This window comes from Neophocaena asiaeorientalis, unplaced genomic scaffold (genome assembly GCF_003031525.2).
Source record: "Neophocaena asiaeorientalis asiaeorientalis breed wild unplaced genomic scaffold, Neophocaena_asiaeorientalis_V1.1 scaffold188, whole genome shotgun sequence".
In the NCBI taxonomy this organism is placed as follows: domain Eukaryota; kingdom Metazoa; phylum Chordata; class Mammalia; order Artiodactyla; family Phocoenidae; genus Neophocaena; species Neophocaena asiaeorientalis.
Genome location: NW_020174156.1, coordinates 4,759,462 through 4,779,391, shown reverse-complemented (window position 1 = coordinate 4,779,391; position 19,930 = coordinate 4,759,462). Strand labels below are relative to the sequence as shown.

Genomic DNA, 19,930 nt, shown 5'->3' with positions numbered 1-19,930 from the left:
GAGCAGCAAGAATTCTTTATTTTGTGCTTTTGATGTCTTGAACTTACCTCTCAAATTCTCTTGTCTTTGTGCATTCTTGGGCTCCTTTACTAATCACTATTAAGAAATCTTGTGTCAAAACAAATGGCACACGCTCTCGTTTATAACCAAATTTTTTCTTCTTGTGATCCAAAAAGTGTCCAAAATCTATATGAAACAGCTTTCAAAAATAAGAAATTATGTTATAGTTTGACAAATGCAGAAATACAATGTCCTGAATTAGTAAATTTAAGAATGTCGAGGGACTTCCCTGGTGGTCCAGTGGCTAAGACTCTGTGCTCCTAATGCAGGGGACTCGGGTTCGATCCCTGGTCAAGGAACTAGATCCCACATGCCACAACTAAAAGATCCCTTATGCTGCAACTAAAGATCCTGCATGCCACAACTAAAGGATCCCACATGCCGCAACTGAAGATCCTGCATGCCGCAACTAAAAGATCCCACATGCCGCAACGAAGATCCCGCATGCCACAACTAAGACCCAGTGCAGCCAAATAAATAAGTAAAAAAAATTTAAAAAAAAGAATGTTGACACATTTAAAAGAGGAAGCTATTACTTGTCCATCATCTTTAACCATGATGTTACTATTGTGACGATCTCCAATTCCCAAAATGAAGGTAGCAACACAATATCCAGCACATGAACGTGTAAATAGATCGATGGCTGCATCATATCTACAAAGAATAAATAAACACCTTTGAGTTAGTATGGAAATACAGAATGATCCAGTCCAAACTGGGAAAAGATGGTCATAGTCTTTTAGTAAAGTCTGTATTAAAACAATGAAAACAATCACTGACATTAGGGGGAGGAAGTAATTATGTTTGAAGATCTGAGGAACTCTGGGATTCTCAAGTGTTCAAAGGTTTCTAAGAAAATTTCTAGATATTCTCTGACCAAAGCATAATTCTTATTATAGTGAAAAAATACTTATGTCATTAAAATAAATTTTTTCTAATCATTTTAACAATGAATTAGGAGTAAAATTTTTAATTTTAATTAATTTAACCTTAACTTTTAAAAAAAGAATAAGCATTAAGAAAAACACATTTTAGATTTTTAAGGTGAATGTACAGGATTTCACCAAATTATAAGCAATTCTGATCATTTAAACTCAATAATCTCAAATGTTTCAAAGGTTGAACATATCTTTTTCCAATGTAAATACAGTTTTTTTTTTTTTTCTTTTCTGGTCTAACTCAGAGAAATATACACAACCATTAAAAATCTTGTCTATCAGATACAAACTTCTACTAGCATAGAAAGAAAAGAATAATAAACTCACATTTCTCCCTTGTTCTTGTCTTTGAGCCACTGATGTAGTGTGTGGCTGTTGAACTGCAGGGCACCTTTCAGGCCTCCTTTACACTGAATTTGCATAATAGTGTGAGAATTTCTCACCACCTCAATAAGTCCCACACAGTCACCAATGGACAGACAACCATAAGGTAACATTCTGAAAAAGGAACAAGACTGCAGTTAAATGATGGGATTTTAAAACAGCAAATATTTTATCTTTTTTTAATGTGAAGATCTAATTGGTTTTATTAGGAGATTCATGAATCAAGCATCATTCCATGTAGCAACTCGAAGGGTGCTCCCTAAAATAGCAAGGCTAGTACAGGAATATTCTATTTGCAAATTTTTCATGCATGACCTTTACTCCTTTAACCTAGTTTTACTTTTCTTTTATTACAACATGACAAATATTCCTAGAAAAATCAAATTATCTGCCATCATTTATTATAACCTCCAACTGTGAAAGCATTTAATTGTATATGAGAAAAGCATGAAGAAAATTATTGTGGCTCTTCAAAGTTTACAAACATTTATGACTTTAAAAATAATGGGTGAATTTAAAGATGTTTAACTGACATCTAAACAATACCTTAGGGGAGCAGTTCTCAAGTTTTTGGTTTCAGGACTCCTTTAAACTCTTAAAAATTATCAAGGATACCAAAGAGCTTTTATTTATGTGGGTTATATCTATTGACATTAGACATTAAAATGGAGAAAATTTTAAAATTAAAATATTCAATTCATTTAAAGTAATATTTATACTCATTTACATAAAAAATACTATCTTTTACAAAACAAAAACCCTAAAAACAAACAAAAAAAAACTTAGAAGAGTGACACTGTTTCCCATTTTTTCAAATTTCTTTAATGTCTGGCTTAATAGTATGCAGCTGGCTTCTCATGAATGCTTTTGTATCCAATCTAATGCAATGTTTTGACCGAAGCATATGAAGAAAATCTGGCCTCGCACAGATATGTATTTGGAAAAGGGAGTAATAGCCTTTTTCAGATAATTGTACATATTTTTCTTTCCTACTGTTCCAAAACTTGACAAGAGATAGTTTCTTAAGTTGCAATGTGGAATGTGAAACCATAACAGTAAACTTTTCATACTCTGTTACATGAAGACCCATTTGTTTATCTTGCCTCTGAATGGAATTTCTACCCTTATATGACTTTATAATATCCTATATTGGTCATTTGGAAGATATTAGTTCACTGAGTTATGGAGATCTTCCAAATGTTGATCGCCTTTTCATTATACCAACTAAAAAAAATCACAATTGTTAACATTATCACTGATCTCATCAGAAAATTCTTTAATTTGGGGGAGGCTCAGAGCAGTAGATACAAGGTTTTCAAAATTCTAATTTTTACTTGAAAGCTTAAATTTGATTTTTGACAACAAATACTGTCAGTTGTTCTCCCTGAAGAGTCTCATATTGTTCATTTTCAAGAAAATGTTTACCAAATATCCATGTCTGAATAATCATAGCCTGTCTGTTAGTTATTCTTTAAGTAAAAATGATGTTCCATGATAAAAGCAGTTAGTTTAGCCCACAACTCAAATAACCCACCAATGATTTTTCCTTGATACAACCATACTTTGGTGTGCAGTTGAAGTGCTTTATGGGTATTTCCCATTCATCACATGTAATATTAAAAAGGACATGTAGTCAAGGGTAGAGATGGGAGGATTTAAAGAGACAATGAAAAAAAAGCACCTAATATGCCCATTGGCACATAAGTACTGAAGTATGGTTTTTCTTGCTCTCCTGTTCTCATATGCTACTGTCCATTCTTTCCACCTTTCCTTTACTTCCTAAATTCCTAAAAAAGTAACAGTCTAAACTTATTTTTATTTTCTCACTTAATTCCTTGTAGCTTAGTTTCTATCACTCTACTGACTCAACTCTTCTTAAAGCTAATCATGAATCATCAAATCCAAGGCCTTTTTCATAGTTCTTATAACTCCTGAAGCACCTGATACTGTAAACTGTTTGTGAATCTCTCCCCTTTTCTGGGTTCTGTGAATCACTTACTCTGGTCTTCCTACCCTTTTGACCATTTTCCTTGTGGAATCTTTTCTTCTATCTGCTCTGGTAAATAAAGGAATTTCTTAAGGTGGTACTCCTGAGCATTTTCTCTTAATTTTATTACTGTTGAACATGCTCATAGTTTAAAGCGTTACATAGTCCTACAAGCTTATTATTAAAGATATTAAACTTTATAAAAATTTTAATTTAAATTTACTAAGTTAAAAAACGTAACAACTTTCCAAAGATACAACTTACCTTCCAACGATCTAGCTCATTTAACTTTAGATGCTTTTTTGCATAGCTACTAATTTACAATTAAATATTGTAATTACCAGAGTTACAGACAAAAGTACTTTTGAAGAGGGTGGACTTTGCCTGAATTTGCAAAGGGACAAGTAAAAGAAGGATAAAATATTAGACACAAAAATGACTAGGAGAAGATGTGGCAGGATAGAAAACTTGGAGATGATGCTGATAACTGGGAAGGTTGGGCAGAAACCAACAAAATGGCAAAAACTTTAAGATTAGTTGCTTTCATAAATTTTGCTGAAAAACTGACTCAAGATTAGAGAATTTATAAAGTTTTAGAATTAGAAAACTTATATAATGAAAGAAACCTTCTTTTAAACTCTTTAACTTCTGAATAAAAAATGGGGCCTTTTGTGTCTCTTGTCTCCTATGTCCTGCTCCTAAATACAGTTGGCCCTCTATAACTGAGGATTCTGGATACTCGGATTCAACCAACTGCAGATGGAAAATATTTGGGGAAAAATATCCAGAAAGTTCCAAAAAGAAAAACTTGAATTTGCTGTGCCCTGGCAACTATTTACATAGCCTTTACATTGCACTAGGCATTATAAGTAACCTAGAGATGACAAAGTATACAGAAGGATGTGCACAGCTTATATGCAAATACTATGCCATTTTATATAAGGGACTTGAGCATCCATGGACTCTGGCATTGGCGGGGGTCCTGGAACCAATCCCCTGCAGATACCAAGGAAAGATTGTTAGTGACCAGTTGCAGAGTCTTTATCAGCTTATTGGAGATAGCTCTTCTTACCTAGCTGAATCTCATTAGCTATTCTAAGCCAAGGAAGAAGAGTACAAATAGAAAGTACCACAGTGTAATCAACTAGTGTTAATTATTACTCCATACATTTATTTATAGGTATATGCCTCTATATTGTTTATAATTAATATATTTTACAATTAAAATTTACTAATGGTTTACTTTTTCAGGATAACTTTCAGCCTACATGTTGTCTTATTGGTTACCTACCGAAGATCAAGACCTTGATTTTGCCATATATTTTCCATAATACGAATAATCTGAAGTGTTAGCATATCTTGTCGTAAATCTGAAATTCAAAGAATATGTATACCAACACTTAATGCCACAAGCACAAATTTGAGAATCACATCATCACAATGTTTTCAAACAGAAAATATACAGAACTATGTTTGCTCTTCAAAATAATCTGTAAGGAAGCAATAATCTTAGTCTTTAACCCATTTCTAAAGTATCTGCATAAACACATATGTATAACAATGTAGGATAACGTGGCATGTATTTCACAAAAAAATTAAAATATTTAAATTACTTATTTTTCTGAATCCTTAAACTTGAACATGTTTATATTAAAATATTTGGATTAACAGAATTCAGTGCTGAAAGGTCATTTCCTAATGAAAACCCATCAATGATACATTTGTTTAGTATATAAATATGTATCCCCCCACAGCCTGTTCTCCAAATAAATTAGGACCTTCTTTTATGATTCCTTAGCAGACTACACTTTTCCTTTGTACCAGGGTTGTAATTTTGTTTTTGTAGTTATTTGTTTAATGTCTCTTTTCCCTGCTAGACTGTAAACTCTATAAGAGCACAGGGATTCTGTTTTGTGTATTCTTACAACTTCAGGGCCTAGCATGTCAAATATTTATGGAGTGAATGGATACACAGCTGAACAAAATGATTTTCAGGCCTTCTGATTCTAAACCTAGTACTTCCTTCCTTTTCAATAATTATAAATACATATTCTAAAGGTTAAGACATTTGCTTAATATTATATATTTTACCACATGCATATTCCTTAAATGGCTTTCAATAATCTTCAGGGTTCATGAATATCCTGTGTATAAAAATATAACTAAATTCATGCATCATAAGTCCATTAATATTCTTCCTTACCATCCCCATTTTTAAAGATGATCTCATTGTTCTGAAAGAGTAATTCTGACATGATGTCTGGGTTCTCCCAATTCAACCACAGTGGCCTTTTTGCAGAGGACATAATTCGACACTCTTCAAGCCTTTAAAATAGTTGAAAAATTTACTAGCCTCAATTTATTTAAAAATATATATACTATACAGCTTTTTGAAGTGTTATAACAATTTTAAACTTTCTCCTCAGTTTTATTTATGAATTAATTTCTGAGGTAGTATAAAGAAAAAATACATATTAAGCTTAAAAATTTCTTATAAATGGAATGTGAATTTTCCACAAATATAGGGACATCTCATTTGTTTTACAGATATTACATTCCATTTCTTATCCAATGATACCAGAAATTCTGGCCATAAAAAGTTTTAAATTCTATTATTAAAGTAGTAAAAACTCATTCTGAATAAATGCAGGTCTGAACTTAAGAAAATTTTACTACTCTTATTTTGCAGGGTAGGAAAAGGGGAGAGACAAGCATATATTATTGAACACAATGACATTTTGACTTTTTCAAGACTTTCTCCAGAGAAAGTACTTGTTTAAATGTATCAGTAAAACTTCCAATAAAGTACCTTACCTGAGATTTCCCAGCTGATGAGCAGGGTTTAGAGGCGACAGAAAGCCCTGTAGAGCATCCATGAAATCTGGTCGCCGCATTTGCTCAACTAAAAATTTCATCTGTACCTGATAAATGAGCATAATCATGGTTAGAAGTTAATTTGATAAAGGTAAAACTAACTGCTAATCTTTTATACACTGGAACCTCATTACTGTGTAGTCTTTGAATCCATATCCTGGATTGGCTGCATTCTAATTAGAAGGGTTTCTATAACACAGAGCTGCACAACTCAGAGAGGTGAGAGAGACAGTACTATGCACCTTCCTGCGACAAAAGCTCTGCATGCTGACAGACGCAGTGTTCTGGCTCTAGAGCAGGGCTTGGTCAACTATGGCTTGTAAGTCAGTCGCCAGTTTTTGTAAGTCAAATTGCCTTGGAATATAGTCATGCCCATTCACTTAGATACTGGTGCTTTCACACTAGAATAGCAGAGCTGAGTAGTTACAACAAACTGCATGGCCTACCAAGTCTAAAATATTTACTATCTAGCTTTTTAAGAAAAAGTTCGCTGACCTTTGTTCTAGAGGAAAAACTGTGGAGATATCACATTAGCTTAATAACCTTACTTTTAAGCTTTTCAGAAAACACCACATTCTCTGTTCAATAAAAAAGGTCTAGTGAGTCTAAAAGAAATTGTTGGGAAAAGTCTCATACTATACTCAAGGTTCTAGTACATAAGTGGAAAGAAACATCCTTTTTTAATCCACTGTATCACAGCCAATCTGTGATATGAAAACTTCACTTTAGAAGAAATGCTTATTATTTACAAATTTAACTAATATCTAATTTCTTTTTTCTTACCTTAGTTACAATATAATAAATTTTATTATTTCAAAGCAGTCTAATTTCTTCTTGCTCACAATTCCAGCAGCAGAAACAATTATTTTCTAATAACCTATATTTGAACTTACATACCACAATTTCAATAAAATCAACTCAGTCACATACTGTATGACATTTAGATTAATACAGTAACTTTCTTTTAAAGTTGTTTTTTTCTTCAAGCAACATTAATGAAAATGTTGAAAAACTGTATTCAGTACTACTAATTTACATTGCCTGTCCTTTGGGGACTCACTAATAAACTGGGATTTTCTTTTTTCATTTCACTAGAGGTGAGGAATGATCTCACTTTTTACTGTAGGGTGTGTTGGACTGAATAAAGGATAAGGAGTAGGAAAAGGTCATGAAAACCTTTATATTTCATGTTTCTCAGGTACACTAAGCAAGACTGCAGGTGACTCAAGTGTGTGATATATTTACTGTGTGACTAAGAGTCCATTTTAAACTTAGAAATATAGAAACTAATTTCTTTCCACTCATTTTCAGGGTCATTATTAAAAGAAAAGAAATGACACAGAGTAAGGAAAAATCATTTTTAAGACTTAGGGCTGGGACTTCCCTGGTAGCGCAGTGGTTAAGAATCTGCCTGCCAATGCAAGGGTCACAGGTTCGAGCCCTGGTCCAGAAAGATCCCACATGCCGCGGTGCAACTAAGCCCATGTGCCACGACTACTGAGCCTGCACTCTAGAGCTCGCGAGCCACAACTACTGAGCCTGCGTGCCTAGAGCCCATGCTCCGCAACAGGAGAAGCCACTGCAATGAGAAGCCCACACACCACAACTAAGAGTAGCCCCTGCTCGCCACAACTAGAGAAAGCCCGTGCGCAGCAACAAAGACCCAACACAGCCAAAAAAAAGACTTAGGGCTAAACAACAAGATCCTAATGTATAGCACGGGAACTATGTTCAATATCCTGTGATAAACCATAATGGAAAAGAATATAAAAAAAGAATATATATAACTGAGTCACTTTGGTATACAGCAGAGATTAGCACAATATTGTAAATCAACTATACTTCAATAAAAAAATTTTAAAAAAAGACTTAGGGCTATATAAAAGAGAAATGAAGGGAAAGAGGAGGGAACTAACATTTACTGGGCACCTCCCATGTTCTAGGGACTATGAGAGGTGCTTTGCATATCTTGTATGATTTAATTCTCACATCAACCCTATGAGGAAAGTATTATTCCCATTTTACAGATGAGGAAAATGAATCTCAAGAGACTAAATAATGTGTCTAACATTACATTGCTTGGACCCAAATCTTAATCTGCCTAATTCTAAGGCCCATGATCTGCATATATACTGGGCTCTCAAATAACCCTGCCCCACTGAAATGAAGGAGTCTGAAAAACAAACTGAAGAGTCACATACCTTTTGTGTTTCATCCTTCTTCTCTTGTTTGAGAATGTCAGTTAAGTTAATGAGCTTTTCCATAGCCTCAACCTGCCTATTCAGGTGCTTCAAATACATCCCACATGCACGGCAATAGGACTCCAAAAGCAGGCCAAACCTCTGACTAACTGTTTTATTGTGCATCTCAGATCTAAAAGGTCAGTGGGGGGGAGGGGGGAGAGAGAGGGAGAGAGAGAGAGAGAGAGAGAGAGAGATTGATTTTAATGAGTATACACATAACCTTTTTTAAGAAACCCATTTTCTAAATTCAAAAAATGATATAATCATGTAACTAATACTAACTAATACAATCATACTAACGAATGATAGGTTTTAAATCATTTAAAACCTATCATTTAGAAGCAAAACAATTAAGAGTTTCAGGTAGTTCCTGGAAATATAAACTAAAAAAAAACTAGATTTTAGGTTTATTTCAAACTACTTTTCATTTACTAATCTTAGCACAAAATACATAAACAAGAAAAAAGGAAATTAGGCACAAAAATAATACAATGAATAGAGAGGGAGTGAAGAGCTCAGTGAACACTATTTGACTCTTCTGGCATACATGTCCCTTTTCTGTACTGTGTCTGAATTTAAGTTACTCTTACATTTATTTTATTTATTTATTTTTGGCTGCATTGGGTCTTTGTTGCTGTGCACAGGCTTTCTCTAGTTGTGGAGAGCGGGGGCTACTCTTCATTGCAGTAGGCATGCTTCTTGTTGAGGTGGCTTCTCTTGTTGCAGAGCACGGGCTCTAAACGCATGGGTTTCAGTAGTTGTGGCACGAGAGTTCAGTAGTTGTGGCACGAGGGCTCTCGGGCTCTAGAGCGCAGGCTCAGTAGTTGTGGCACACAGGCTTAGCTGCTGCATGGCATGTGGGATCTTCCCGGAGCAGGGATCGAACTGGTGTCCCCTGCATTGGCAGGCGGATTCTTAATCACTGTGCCACCAGGGAAGTCCCTGAATTTAAGTTATTTTAAACCTAGTTTCTAGATTCCATTTTAAATTTATTTTAAAATTTTAAAAATCATGTTAATTACAAATCTGTTTCTAAATTTATAAAAAAGTGCATGGTTTATGACCTCTCACTTTGTGTATTAGATATAGCATATTCTGCAAAATATTTTTTATTCTTAATTAGCTTATTTTCTAGTAAGAAACTTGGGATTTTTGTCATTATTGTTCTGAATTCCAAGGCAAGGTTTTTTGGGGGTGGGGGGATATCTTAATCCACACATATGGTGAAATCAATTGCAACATTAATCTGGACCTAGCAAATTTTACTTTGCTTAAAGTAGAATCAAAATCTTTAAAAATATTTCAGCTCTCATTCTTGTATAAAATTTAGTTTTAATTTTACTGCTTACTTAATGTTAAAGAGAAAAGGCTGAGGGAAGTTCATCACTGGTACAATATACTTTCAGTATGGAAAACTCTTCTAGACAAACAAAAACAACAGTATATAAGCAATACATATTTATACATCAACTGAGAATACAAGTAATATATATATAAAGAATTAAATGGGAAAATAATTTGACTTACTTTAAATGCCAAAAGAAAAAGTGCCCAATCCTTTGATTAGTCAATGCTTTTTTGAGTAAAAACCTCACAAGTAGGTTATCCAAATACTGTTCATATTTTAGGACCTATGTGATTAAAAACAAACAAACAAACAAAAATAAAAACAACTCTACATCAATCAAGGTCAGTTTCTGCATGGTTGGATTTAAAGAAAAATTTTTTAGGAAGAAAATAGATACTACTGGTAATAAAACTGACTTTTAAAAGTGCATAAACCCAGCTAATACAGTAGGTGTTGGAAGGTGCATGGATTTAGAATAAAACATTATTTTTCTATTTTACCTGTACTAGCTGAATTAGGTACTGAGAAAGTTTGTCATCTGTTAAATATTTTTCTAAGCATCGAACAGCAAAACCTCGAACCATAGGATCTGGGTAATTGCAGTCCAGTAGCTCCATAGCCTGTTCAGGTTTGATTGGAGGCCAATCTTTTACCAAGCAGTACATCTGTGTATGAGTGAGATAATAGATCATAATACACATAATCTACTGAACATCATAACTTAGCCTAGACTACTTTAAACATGCTCAGAACACTTACTTTAGCCCACAGCTGGGCAAAATCATTTAACACAAAGCCTATTTTATAATAAAGTGTTGAATATCCCATGCAATTTGTTGAACACTGTACTGAAAGTGAAAAGGAGAATGGCTGTATGGGTACAGAATAGTTGTAAGGATACTGGCTGTTTACCCTCACGATCATCCGGCTGACTGGGAGCTGTGGCTTGCTACTGCTGCCCAGTATCAGGAGAGACTATTTTACCACATATTGCTAGCCTGAGAAAAGATCAAAATTTGAAATTTGAAGTATAGTTTCTACTGAATGCATCTCACTTTCTCACCATTGTAAAGTAATAATATCTTAAGGTGAACCATGGTAAGTCGAGGACCATCTGTATTATCATTATTAATTAATTTAAAACATAGTCTATTTCATTTCTTATACTTATACAGACTTTCTGAGAAAAAACAATTTGAATGACATACCAAATTTGTGCAACAGTTATTCAGTAATCTCAAACATGCATTTACCTGAGCTACTTCATCTCTAGAATTCCATTTAACAGACAGAAGCAATTTGGGTAGAATTTCAGGGATAGTTACACAATAGTGTCTGTGTGGAAAAGACAAAACAAAACAAAACAAAAATTCTTACATATTATTCAAAAGGCCTAGATGTCTAAATTTGTGACTATGCAATCTTTAAGAAGTTCCAAACACTTTTAAAACTTCTTACCATTACTAGCCTTCTTTAAAATCAAAACAAACCTGTGTTTAACACTATAGCTGCACATATATGTACATAGATACAGTTATAATGGCATGGAAGACTAAAGGAAAACCCAAATGGAGGACAGGTACTTAGGGAAAATTATGAATTTATGTTATAACACTATATAGCTCCTATTACTCATCTACTTATTCGGCATGAACCATGAGAAGAGTTACCACTTCTACTGTGGTCACTGGACAAAATTTATATTTAAATGAACTTTCTGCAGAATGCACTGCAACTGCCTTATTTAAATAAACCAGGGTACACTTACCAAGTTGCAGGATAATTTCTTTAGAAGTGAAAATAAGGCATTACAGTATTACTTTAAGGAAGTGTAAGAAAAAATGAAAAATGGAAGGAACTCCTAAAAATGAAAATATCTAGACCAATTAAATCACAACTAAATTGATCTAAAACTAAGGTTTTTTTTTTTTTTTCTGGATCTTAAATTTTATTTGAAAACAAACCAAAAAAACAAATCCTAAAAAATGTCATGTTAAGGATTCAGAATTTTAAAAAAGCCTTCAATCTGCAAGGTTATTACCAATGCAGCATGATTTTCTAGAAATACTGATTGATACCCACAGTTCAAAAAAGGATAATGTTTGTAATTTAAAATCATGTAAATTACGTTTTATTTACTCTAATAGGTAATGGCAGAAGCATGGCAAGATCAGCCAAAGTCAGTTCTTTCTTCTGAAATAGAAGGAACAGAGACTCTCTATCTTAGCACTTACCTGTGGCTCCACAGAAAATCTTTCTCTTGCTCAGTGATTTCAGATAGAGGATCTCGTGTACAAATTGCTCGGAGCTGTTCTTTATCATTTTCTCTTAATTCATTGTCTCTAGCTAGTCTGTTACTCTGTAAAATAAAGTAATATCTTATATAATTTTCTTTGCCATACCCCCCTCGATTCATGAGTGATCTGCAAAAAAAGAAAATTAATTTTCAATAAACTTTACATTGCTTATTAACTGTTAAAGAACAGTTTATTCTCATTGCAAGACTTTATTTTCAGGGATGGGGAGAACAAACTTAAGACAGTTATTTGTGGAACAAATCCAATAATTTACTTGGCTAACATTACCACCAAACAAAGAACAGTTAAGTGCCAAAATCAGTCAGGGATAAGGCTAGATTTGGATACTAGGGGGTGGTAGTGAACAATTTACTTCTCTTCCTGATGAGGACCCTTCCTAGTATCCTATTAACTAATCTGCTAATGTTTCTGGAATAAGAGAGAAAATTAAAAAGTAAAATAATAAAATAAAAATATAAATTCTTTCATAATCCTTCCCTGAAAATATCCTTATAATCACTTGCAAGGCTTTCTAATTTTAAAAGTAAAAATAAGGGAAAAAAGGAGAAAAAAAACCCATCCACATTAAAACACTGCACATTGAATGTTTGGAAACGAAAAAGAAAATACCATAACTTTTGGTGTAATTCCAATATTCCAGGTAATATATTTATTCCCTTTAAATACAAATGTATTAACCGCATAGTGAATAATTATGAATGCATATTAATGTATCATGCAAAACACACACCCCTTAGGATGAGTTACACATATTCCGATTGGCTAAAAATGAAAGCAGACATCCATGCTACTTGGTTTTTATACATTTAAATATTGTTAATTTATCCAACAGCATAAAGAAATATTACTGGCACATATTCACTCAACAAATCTTTATTAATACATGTACTGTGTACCTTGTCCTGTTCTTACTGTTGGGCTCAGAAAATAGTAAACACCCTGTATTAACAGAGCCTCTATTACAGTGGGAAATTAAATGAACAAATAAAAATACTGGAGTAGATATAGATAAGATACTCTGGGTGCTGTGACAGAGAAGGACTGAGTGGCTACTTTAGACTGGGTGTTCAGGAATGGCCTTTGAGAAGGTAGTATTAATTTGTGATCCAAATGACAAGAAAGAACCAGCCACACTAAGACCAGGGAAAGACTACTGCAGATGAAGGAAACAGTGAAAGTGCCCCAAGTAAAGAATGAGTTTGGTGTGAAGGAGGAACAGGAAGAAGACCAGGGCGTCTGAAGTCCAGTAGATGAGGGAGAGGAGTGACAGGAGGTCATGTTCAGAGCACGTAAAATTTGCAGGTCAGGGTAAAAGGTCTGGATTTTACTTTTAGCGAAGCTATTTAAAGGATGAATACTATTACTTGATTTACCTTTTATAAATATTATTCTGGTTGCTTTGGGGAAAGCAGGAGACCAGTTAGGAGGCTACTGCAATAGTCCAGGTAAGAGAATACTTAACCCTCAACTCATCAGAAAAAGTAGTCATTAGAACTTATCATCTGGGTTCCAATGGACTCTTAGTTCTTTTACTTACTGATTTTTGTTTATATTTTTAATACAAAATAATTTAAAGAAGAATAAAGTGATGGTGAAAAACAATTTTATTAGACATCTTAATAAGAATATAAACACAGTAAAACCAAATTTATAATCCAAAACGGGCAACATACGTTGAATGCAACAAACTTGCTCATCAACTGTCATGTGTGAGCCTGAATATATCCATCTTGTGAATACTGATTCCAGATTTCAAATACATATCTAGTAAGTTCTAGTTTATCATTACTTCTGGTTTTTCTTCTCACACTTGCATTGTCAAAATACTTTTGAAAACTTTGATGACTCATAATTTTATTGAAGAAAGGAAACCATCTTCTTTGCTTCATAACTGCAAAACATTTCTATTTTTTATACTTACGGATATCAGAATAATCAATCCAAGGATTTAAAAAATTTCTACATCACCTTTTTCCTTCCAGTCATTTTTATACATAACTGCCTGCAGCATTTATTTACTTACTAAGTAAATTCTGATGCACAACATCATAAAAGATGGAAAGAATACTGAAAAAGATGAGGTGTGGGCTGGGTTCTTGTTAAGAAATACTGTGTGATAAAGTCATTCCTGCAGAATGACTAACTGATGTTAGTCATTTTTTGTCCTTGGAGATATACTGTTCACTCATCATTTCCTGAGTTTGAGAAAAATTCATCTAGGATATTGTCATCTGATATTTCACTTACATGATCAATTTTAACATCATCATTCAAGCCTGGAATAGTGGTTCTCAACTGGGGTGATTCTGTCCCTTCTAAGAGGAACCTCTGATACTGTTTGGACACATTTTTGATCATCACAGCTTGTGGCAGTGGTGGTGCTGGCATCTAGAGGGTGGAGGCCAGGGATGCTGCTAAACATCCTGTAATGCACACAACAGCCCCTATAACAAAGGAGTTTTTGGCCCCAAATGTCAGCAATGTCAAGGCTGAGAAACTTTGCTTTAAAGTGCTATTATCTGTCTCTTTGTATTCATACTCTGATTTGCTAATAATTATGAAATATTTTCCTCTGTCAATTTTCTTCTCTTCGGCATTATCAGTGGAAAGGGAAAAATTCTGAATTATTAACAGTGTTCAATTAAAGCCTAAAAAATAACAGCAACAAAACACTACAAAGATGGTGTTTGTAGACTTCTTTATACATCTGGAAAGATGATACAAAACACTGGGCTATGCAATGAGAAGACTGAAGGATGATGTACTAGTGATGATTTATCTCACTACTGTATCATCCTTCTAGGCTATTTTATCCTTTTATATTTTTATACTATTTTAGTCTTTTTTTTAGCATAGTTGGAATTAATTAATGAATAATGATGAAATAGTAAAATGTTTTAAGATATTGGAAAATTAAGATCCTATTATTGTTTCTAAGAGTTATAAAAGTTTTCAATAGATCCAAAGGTAACTGAAAGAGTCAGTTTTATTCTATTATAAAAAAAAACAGGGACTTCCCTGGTGGTGCAGTGGTTATGAATCTGCCTGCCAATGCAGGGGACACAGGTTCGAGCACTGGTCCGGGAAGATCCCACATGCCGTGGAGCAACTAAGCCTGTGTGCCACAACTACTGAGCCCGCACACCACATCTACTGAAACCCACGTGCCTAGAGCCCGTGCTCCACAAGAGAAGCCACTGCAATGAGAAGCCCACGCACCGCAACGAAGAGTAGCCCCCGCTCACCGCAACTAGAGAAAGCCAGCACGCAGCAACAAAGACCCAACGCAGCCTAAATATAAATAAAATTAAAAAAAACAAAAACAATGGATAAGGGTTCCAATTTCTCCACATCCTCACCAACACCTGTTATTTAAAAAAAAAAAGTTTTTCTTTTTTCTTTTTGAAATAAAAAAAAATTCTTCTAAGGAAGAAAAAGTCATAAAGTATCAATCCTTACAGAGTTAGAACTGCTCAAAAAGGAAACTCAAAAGCTCCAACAAGCCCTGATGGCAAACTGAGTTCAATGGCTGAATGTATGAATAAAATAGGAAATAAATGAGTTTCCAAGTATGTGACTTGACTCTTGTAATTCAGTTAGTTTAAAGGTATAACAAATTGGATAGCGTTATGGACATTTTATGGAAACGCTCATCAGTATTTTACCCCCAATTTCAAAAGTAAGGAATTCCTGTCTAGTTAGAATGGTTAAGAGTAAAAGACTTAATACTAATTAAACAGTGACACTGGATAACTTATTTAAACTCCTTAAGCCTTTTCCTTACTGGTAAAATACGAATTATAATAGCACCTACCCTCATAGAGACTGCTTTTAAGATTAAATGAGGTAATACGTGAAAAGTAATTGGTATGGCATTTGGTATATGGTAAGCACTTAATAAATGTTAGGTATATTCAAAGAATTAAACTTACGGAGTAGGGTTTTTCAAGAAAGAGAATCCCTTTTTAACTTCAAAAAAGCTAATTGTTCCTTCCGTAAATGACAGAATTCAGTAATGATTTTAAATTAATTTCTACTTAACAAAATATCTTCTACATAGTTCTGAAAGTACACAGGCAGGAAGATTATTATTACTATTATTATTATTCTGTTTACAAAAGGGATTGGTAAACTCCTTACTGAGAATACAACTAATAAAGTTAAACTAATAAAGTTCCTAAGCATAGGATTCCAGGCTACCCCAGGGTGCTACTATTACTGTTACTGGGGGTAGGCCTATCTCAGGACCCACATTCATTGAATGGTCTATCTATAACCTTTAATTAGGCCAAAGAAAATGGTGATAAATTAGAAAACTGGGGAAAGAGACAGCAAAGAACAAAAATACCTTCTTCTCTCAGTACTGACACTTTTGCCCTTGAGAAATAAGGGAGAGTTTATGATCTTATTTATTTTTTTAACATCTTTATTGGAGTAACATTGCTTTACAATGGTGTGTTAGTTTCTGCTGTATAACAAAGTGAATCAGCTATACATAAACATATATCCCCATATCTCCTCCCTCTTGTGCCTCCCTCCCACCCTCCCTATCCCAGCCCTCTAGGTGGACACAAAGCACCAAGGAGAGTTTATGATCTTTGAACGCAGTTATACTGCAGTTCAAAAGTTACAGCCAAGATCAGACAAATAGATCAATATTTAAACTCCATTTTATATATATTCTTTTCTAGCATGTCTGGACTATACTGGTATGCTATTTCCTCTGCTCCCTTGCTCAGCTAACAACATACGTATACCTTGATTTCAAGTTCAAGGTTATTATCCCAGAGAGGTCTTTCCTGAACCCAAAATACATTAGCCTTTCTCCCCAAAACCCTATGTTAGTCATTCTTGACACACTATTGTTTCCTTCATGGCACTCACCATGATTTATGATCTTATATTTCTGTGTTTACCAGTTTCAGGCCTATTTTCACCATTAGACTGTATAATCAGTGGAGGTCTCTTTAGGTCACAACTTTATTACCTGGTACCTATCGTATAATAAATATATACATATAGTCAGTATTCAATAAATATTTGTCAAATGAGGCAGGCTAAACTAAGAAAAGGCAGAGCTGCAGTAAAAATATTAGCATACAGAATTTTATTTTATTGCAATGCTGTTCTAGAGCCTAAAGTATCTATTCGAGTGTGACTAAAACACATGAAACCTTCTCTATACAAAGAGTAACAGTATGCAGCCAAAAGCACTGATTATGACTGATACTTAAGGAAGACTCAGTGATTTGCCTTACCAGTCCTGCATGGGAATAACTAAATCCTGCTTCTCGGGATACAGACCAATTGGCATGCTCTTCAATCACTGACATATCTGGAAACTTTACCACACTGCTGAACCAGTCAAACTCCAACTCCAAACATGGAGTTTCCTAAGAGATGGAATAAAAGTTATTATACATATTACACTTGACTGTCATACACACAAAAAAGAAAAAAAATCTTATTTATGATAATAAAAAGCTTACTTTATTTGGATTTGATCCAGTAACACCAATAGGGTTCAGCAAATCTTCTAGTCCATGAGGTACTGGCCAAAGATTCAAAGCCATTTTTCCAGATACTAGAGTATCTGTGTAATCAAACAAGTTTATATTTCCCCAGGCCAATGGACAGTGTTCCTTAACAAAACAGAAAAATGTTCACTACTCTGTAGATTAAATTATAAAATGCATTTCAAAATATTGATACTCTTCTTTCCCAGAAAAGAGAAATCAACAACTGTCTTTTTCATGGTATCTATAACAAGTCACATTAATTTTTTCAAAGTATAAATAGTTTCTTTCCTTTTTTCCATTTGAAATTACATGTATTTTTTAATTATAAATAGGAAATATGAACCAAAGCAAGCAAGACAGATATTTGTATGTAGTCACTCTGCAAGTTTAAAAATTTTATCAGTATGAACTCAGGACATATTCATCATAAAATAAATTCTGGAAGCTCTATCAAGCTATTCTTCTTTAAATAAATATATTATTTTAAAATGCTATTAATTTTTTAAACAAAGAAAAATAATATCCATTTCTTGAAAAAATTCAATCAGTAGTATAATTAGGAGTTTTTAGAGGTGAATGATTGTTCATTTTGAAATACTTTACCTCTTTAGCACCCTTTCGGCCTTTAACAGAACAAATAGAAAGGCAAAGTCGAGCAGCACGAGGAAGATCAGGAATGTATATATCGTAATTCAGCCATTCATTCCACCTATGAAAAATTAAGAAAAAAATAATTTACCAAAAAAGACTTTTTCTAGAGTATATAAATGACTCCTACAAATCATCAAGAAAAAGATAAATCAAATGAAAACCAAGCCAGAGATTGACTGGAACAAAGACTTCACAAGGTCATATTTAAATGGCTAATACACATGAAAAAGTAGCCAATATCAGGACTTCCCTGGTGGTCCAGTGGTAAAGAATCTGCCTTACAATGCAGGGGACGTGGGTTTGAACCCTGGTCAGGGAACTAAGATCCCACATGCCGCAGGGCAACTAAGCCTGCGGCCACAACTACTGAGCTCACGTGCCCTGGAGGCTGCGCGCCACAACTAGAGAAGAGAAAAACCCTCACGACACAACTAGAGAGAAGCCTGCGGGCTACAACTAAGACCTGACGCAGCCAAAAATAAATAAATAAATAAATGTTTAAAAAAAAGAAAGTAGTCAATATGTCATTCAAAAAATGCAAAATAAAAGATATCACTATAAAAAAGAATGGCTAAAACTATAAATACTGATGATACTAAGGGGTGGTAAGGAGGTGCAGTAACAGGAAATCTCATACATGCTAGGGGAGGTGTAATTTGTACAACCAATTTGGAAAGCATAATCTATTAAAACTGAACCATGACTCAGCTCCACCTCTAGGTATAAAACCACAGAAATGTATGCATTTTTGCACAGAATGTTAATAGAATTATTTACAGTATCCCCAAACTTCAAAAAAATTCAAATGACCAACAGTAGAATAAATGGTAGTATATTCATATAATGGCACACTATATATCAATAGAAATGAACACCAGTTATTTACAATATGGATGAAATCTTACAAACATAATATTGAGTGTAAGAAGCTAGACACAAAAGAATATCTACTCCTTCAGTCCATTTATATAAAATTCAGGAATAACCAAAACTAACCAATAGTGTTAGAAATCAAGATAGTAGTTATCTTTGGGGAGGAGAGAAGATTAATGGATTGGGAAGTAGTGTGAGGAGGGGTTTTTGGAATGCTGGTAAATGTTCTAATTCTTGACCAGCATAGTGGCTATATAGGTATTCTCACCTTGTGATAATTCACTGAACTGTGCACTTATGATTTATGCATTTGTGCTATATTTCAGTAAAAATAAAAAACAAATTAGCTTATAGAAGAGGCAAAGAGAAAAGGGAAACTAAGTAAGATAAAATTAGATTTCCTATTATGATTAAAATTGTATTTAACTACTTTTATATATGATGTAGTTTCATCCAGAAGAGCCCATTAATTTAAATAAGTCAGTATGTAAATAAAATAAAGGATACGTAAGGAGAAAGTATGTAAATTTTAGAGTACTTCACAAGAGGTAATAAAACTTGACATTCATAATAAGGAAAGCATAAGAAGCTCCTACAACAAGTGATGATAAAAATTATTCAAATTTTTATGATAAATTCCCTTCAATTTATTGGATGTTACATGCAAAATTATGTCTATATTTGGTAAACATACTGGTAAAGAGCGAAGTATAATAAGTAGTAGTTTTTTTTTTT

The 19,930-nt window shown here is 33.8% G+C and overlaps 1 protein-coding gene across 1 annotated transcript in view; it reads right to left on the bottom strand.

The window, feature by feature from the left end:
* Nucleotides 1–19,930, bottom strand: part of PIK3CA (phosphatidylinositol-4,5-bisphosphate 3-kinase catalytic subunit alpha) — a 108,206-nt gene that overhangs the window by 6,871 nt on the left and 81,405 nt on the right. Inside the window, 14 exon segments of the mRNA XM_024755104.1 lie at nt 48–199; nt 597–714; nt 1,326–1,496; nt 4,661–4,739; nt 5,573–5,694; nt 6,184–6,290; nt 8,445–8,616; nt 10,014–10,117; nt 10,335–10,499; nt 11,088–11,169; nt 12,069–12,193; nt 17,411–17,545; nt 17,642–17,794; nt 18,275–18,380. Coding sequence (XP_024610872.1) covers nt 48–199; nt 597–714; nt 1,326–1,496; nt 4,661–4,739; nt 5,573–5,694; nt 6,184–6,290; nt 8,445–8,616; nt 10,014–10,117; nt 10,335–10,499; nt 11,088–11,169; nt 12,069–12,193; nt 17,411–17,545; nt 17,642–17,794; nt 18,275–18,380 — 1,791 coding nt within the window.